The 4,905-nt window shown below is 57.8% G+C and overlaps 1 protein-coding gene across 1 annotated transcript; it reads left to right on the forward strand.

Moving 5' to 3' along the window:
* Nucleotides 1-1,238: 1,238 nt before the first annotated feature.
* On the forward strand, nucleotides 1,239-4,565 carry EDF1 (endothelial differentiation related factor 1). The gene is made up of 5 exons (XM_061353035.1): nucleotides 1,239-1,394; nucleotides 1,567-1,618; nucleotides 2,645-2,805; nucleotides 3,406-3,499; nucleotides 4,003-4,565. The coding sequence occupies exons 1-5, from the start codon at nucleotides 1,317-1,319 to the stop codon at nucleotides 4,062-4,064; spliced, it is 447 nt and encodes a 148-aa protein (XP_061209019.1). The 5' UTR covers nucleotides 1,239-1,316; the 3' UTR covers nucleotides 4,065-4,565.
* Nucleotides 4,566-4,905: the final 340 nt, after the last annotated feature.

Here is a 4,905-nt window from a genome sequence, read left to right on the forward strand (position 1 = left end):
ACAGCGGAACTCGCCCGGCAGAATGCCACAACCGCCGGGTTTACGGTCACCGGGTTTTCCACCCGCTTCGCCCAGCGTGGCCCATGCACCGGGCGCTGCCGGAGCCTTCCCTGTGTGCGGTGCGGGGACTTCGGGGCTTCGCCGCTTCCCGCATGGCGGGGCTGCGGCAGGCTTGTCCTCACCGACCGGGAATTCACCCGCCGGCCCCGGAAAAACCCTCCCGGTCAGACCCGGGCACAACAGGGTGATGGCAGCAGCCGCGGCGGCAGTGCTGAAGCGAAACGGGCCGAGCCGGTGGCTGGAACCGCGGGGCCAGGCAGCCGTCCGTCGAGGAGCGGCTTCCCAGGGCGAGCGGCTCCACTGGGGCTGAGGCACATCCCGGCGCGGGAGGCAGCACCGGGAACAGCACCCGGCAGCTGCTCGCGGACATGCGCGCTGCCCATCCCCGCAGGTCGCACCGTCCCAGTTCCCGGCACAACTGCGCTCCTCCGGGGAAGCGGCCGCTTTGCTGAAGCTCTTGGCTGGGTGATGCAACTCGGCGGGGGAAAAGCCTCTTCTCCGCCTCCCGCACCACCCCTGTCCCGGGCAGGACGTGCTGCTCCCAAGGGGCAGGAAACCCGCAGCCGCGTCTGTGCAGCACCAGCCGCGGGGCGGGACCACCAGGGGCCGCTCCGGGTACACCTGCGTCCAGCCGGAGCATCACGGAGTAACGCACTCGGAGGACGGCGCTCCCCGGGCCCCCATACCGCCTCCCCCCACCCTGCCCGTGCAGCGGCACCGAGCGCCTCCAGCGGCAGAGCCCGGGACCGGCAGCGGGAGAGCCCAAACCCCGCCCGAACGGGACCTGCGGCGGCCGAGAGCGGGAGGAGCAGCCACGAAGCCGCTCAGTGGCTGAGGGCGCGATTATTGGTCAGCGGTGCTGACAGCACGGAGGATTGAGCCAATCCTCTGTGGGCAAGGAGTGATTGGCACTCACAGCAGCCTATCAGTCTGCACAGCTCAAACCCGCCCACCTCCAGCCTGGCATGTACACCAGCCAATCAAATAGCGATAAGGTTGATCGCTATGTTCCTGCGCCTATTGCGTACAACTGCGTCACACCCAGGTCGCCATTATACCGCTGAGTCCGCTAAGGCTGCCAAAGTCCAGCACACTGCGAGCTCTCATCTCTCCACCAATGAGAGGCTGTCGCTCCTTGAAGGACGGGAGCGCAGCCCTATCGGCGTGAGCAGCGCTAGGCCCCGCCTCCCGGGGGCGGGCTTTGGGCTGCGCCGCTGAGCGGCGGGCGCGGTCGCGGGAGGGGTTGTGCCGGTGCCATGGCGGAGAGCGACTGGGACACGGTCACGGTGCTGCGCAAGAAGGGGCCTAGCGCGGCCCAGGCCAAGTCCAAGCAGGTCAGCGGGTGGCGGGCGGGGGCGGAGCGGCCCCGGCCGAAGCCGAAGCCGAAGCCGAGGCACGCATATACCGGCGGCCAGGCCCGGGCGAGCCGGAGGCCGGGGTCAGGCTGCTGCGCAGGGAATAGCTCCGGTGGCGGAGCGCTCACCACGGCCCCTCTCCTCTCCGCAGGCGATCCTGGCGGCCCAGCGACGCGGGGAGGACGTAGAGACCTCCAAGAAGTGTGGGTATCGCGCGGGGGGCTCCGCAGCGCGGAGGGGGGAGCCCGGCCCGGGTGGGGGCCGGCTCCGCAGCGGGAGCTGAGGCGGTGCCGGAGGCTCCTGCAGCGGGGGACGGAAGTAGCACCCCCCGGCTGAGCCAGAGCTCATCTTCCCTGGATGAGGATGGGGCCGCGCAGCCCCGCACCCTGCCACGGGCAGTGCTCCCTGTAGCCGGGGCTGAGGTTCTGGTTGTCCGGAGCTGAGCACAGATCTTGGGGGATCTCATGAAAGTTAAACTCCCCCAATTTCTGCAGCTGATTTCTCGTGTTGATGATGCGTGCCCGGGGCTTTAACCGCTGGCACTTCGGTGGCATTGTTCCTTAAAACTACCCCGTTTCCTCTGGTGTAAATTCTTAGGTTCTCTCGCCATAAGGATGAGATCAGGGTGGTGGGAAATAAAGAGATACTCCTCGAAGGAGGTTTAATCAGTTTTGTCAAGAGACTGAACATCAGAGACTAACGTGGGATAAAAGATTCCAACTGCGATGAGGCAAACCAAACAGCATGTTTTGAACCTCAGGTGTTCAGGAGAGCCAAGTACAGTTAGAGTTTACTTATAAAAGGCATCAGAAAATTGATTAAGTTTAGTCTTTGTGCTGCCTTAATACCTGAGCAAACCCCGCTCAAGTTCAGGTGTTAGCCCCCCCCCTATGCTGTAGCACAAACATGTGTCTGGATCAAAGCTGAATGATAAATCTCCAAGCCATAGTGAGATCTTGCCTGTCTGGAGTGAAGTTCAGATGGGAAATGGAGAAAGGGGTGGGCCCTGTGTGGCTGTGTTTAGACACCAGCATTAACAGGATTAAGATAACGTGTTCTCTGATGGGCAGGATCTGTGCTGATGTTGGCACATTGAAATCTTGAAAGCTCCCTGGGATGCTGAGCAGCTGAGAGCTTAGAAAAAGCACCTTGATACTGTTGGGCACAGCGCTGAGCCTTGTTTTGTTTGTCCTTGGTTTGTTTTGGTTTGTTCTTGCTTTGGGTGATAGGGGCAGCAGGCCAGAACAAGCAACACTTCATTACAAAGAACACAGCCAAGCTCGATCGGGAGACAGAAGAGCTGCACCATGACAGAGTTCCCCTGGAGGTGGGCAAAGTGATCCAGCAAGGCCGGCAGAGCAAGGGCATGACCCAGAAGGATTTGGCCACCGTGAGTACAGCCCCTGCTCCCAGTCTCCCCACGCAGCTTTAGGTGAAGGTGGATGCTCTTCCTGTCTCCTGGTGGGCAGCTGCAGTGGAGTGGTGTCATGAGCAGGAAGTTTGGTGAACGTGGCATCGCTGGTGGCTGCTCTCCAGGCAGGGTTATTTACCTGAGGAGTGGTTTAGGGGTTGTGCAGCCCTTGAACACTGCTTGCAGATGGATTGTTACTGTGGCTGGCGAGATGGGAGGAGGCTGGTTTGCCCCTTCTCCCATCATCTCAGCAGTGACGGGAGGTTTTGTTGGTACCATCTGGGCCTGACACAGCATTCAGAAACCCGCTGCCGTCTTAAGGAGCAGCACTGTGGAGTGTGCCTGCTCCTCCTGGGAGGTTGAGGGAAGCAGCAGCCTGTCCAGGATGGGTGTCACCATTGCTGTGAGACCCAAACAGGGGAGGGAGGTGATGGTGGTGGTGGAGCGAGCCTAGAAGTAGAGCTTTGTCTTCTGATCCTGGCATAATTCAAGGCTGTTGTTATGTGTGTGAGCAGCGTGGGGCTGTGCTGTGTGTTCAGTGTCCAGAGCCAGTGCCTGAGACTCAGCCTCTTGTTGCAGAAAATCAATGAAAAGCCGCAAGTTATCGCTGACTACGAGTCGGGACGAGCCATCCCCAACAACCAGGTCATGGGCAAGATCGAGAGAGCCATCCGTAAGTGGGGAAGGGAAACAGTGCCTAAGAGGGGTGTTCTGGTGTTCCATGTTCCACATCAGGAGCAGTCGCTGGCTGCTGGTTACTGTGGGTGCAGCTTTATTCTACAAAACCTGGGTCTGCTGCCTGAAACCAGAACTTGGAGCTCTTGTTCTTTGTTCATCTGCATGTGTGGGGCCACCCCTGTTTGCGTTCCCCCCAAAATCAGAGAGATACTGAGACCTGTGAAGGCCTGATGATACTTGGGAAAGTGTCTTGCAGCGAATGGTGTTGATGTTGCTCTCTCAGGCTAATTCAGATACCATATTCTAGGAAGATAATGCACAAGCAAGAGTTGGAGCTTTGTCTGAGTCTAATCTGGTGCTCCTAGAATGTAAAGTAGGATTCTCCCTCCCTTTGGGTCCCCTGCACTCATTCTCTTCCATATAGCAAACATGAGGACATAAAGTTATCAGGTGAATGATGGAGTGCTGATGGTGGTCATCTCCTTTGTCTTGTTCCAGGCCTTAAACTGCGTGGGAAGGATATTGGAAAACCGCTGGAAACCGGCCCCAAAGGGAAATGACAACAAAGCCTCGAAATCAGTTTGTTCAGACTGATCTCGTCTGGCTGGTTCTCCTTAACCACCAGGAGCTCTCTTCATCTTGCCAAGCTGAACAAGAGGGTTTCAGACTTGCTTCGGGGGGGAAATCTGCCGAATCTGTACCTGCTGTAAAAAAGCAACCTTAAAGAAGCAATTCTCCTGATTGTGTTTTTCCTTCCTCCTTTCCAGAGATTGAGGAACTAAACCCCCCCAAATACAGCATCTGATTTGCCAGAACCCATGTGCGTCTTGGTGTTTAGAGCTAATGTTAAGGCACCTGGGGTGGTCTGAAATGCAATCAATTGGAACAATTTGGGGGTGGGTGTGATGTCTTATATATAAATAATGTGGGAGAGTTGGGGCTTGCCCAGTGTCTGCATTTGAAGTGGCGCCTCTGTCACTGCATCGCAATGACATTTCTGTTTGTTCCTTCCAGCCTGTTTTAAAGAGATCTATAATAAAGTTTGATACCCTTCCGTTGCAGAGGGCAGTTGCTGCGTGTTTACCAGCTCGTAGTAAATTTGGGTTGGGTGTGACTGGAGCTGCAGCACCCTCTTCCTTCTGGAAGTGTAATTAATGGGAATACCTGGAGTGTCTGGGGAGCAGGTGCTGTCACAGCCTCCCCTCCCTGCTGGGGAGGACTGCAGCTCTGGCTCACAGCCCATGGATGAAATCAATTCTGTGGTTTGATCTGGTGCAGAGGTGAGTGGAGTCGAGTTCTGCAGCGTGTGGTAGATGTGGAGATGCTCAGTTGGGCACTGTAGGAGGTCTGAACCCTCCTTACCTCCCTTCCCCAGCTCCCAGTAGCCCAGCTTGTTGGGAG

The sequence above is a fragment of the Neopsephotus bourkii genome, unplaced genomic scaffold (assembly GCF_033783945.1).
Source record: "Neopsephotus bourkii isolate Nb327-2 ecotype Australia unplaced genomic scaffold, CSIRO-AGI_Nbou_v1 NB_659, whole genome shotgun sequence".
NCBI classification, from domain to species: Eukaryota; Metazoa; Chordata; class Aves; order Psittaciformes; family Psittacidae; genus Neopsephotus; species Neopsephotus bourkii.

Coding starts and splice junctions, on each gene's coding strand:
- EDF1 (XM_061353035.1), top strand. CDS start 1,317: ATGGCGGAGAGCGACTGGGACACGGTCACGGTGCTGCGCAAGAAGGGG. Junction 1,395..1,566: donor CCCAGGCCAAGTCCAAGCAG/GTCAGCGGGTGG, acceptor TCCTCTCCGCAG/GCGATCCTGGCGGCCCAGCG. Junction 1,619..2,644: donor CGTAGAGACCTCCAAGAAGT/GTGGGTATCGCG, acceptor TTTGGGTGATAG/GGGCAGCAGGCCAGAACAAG.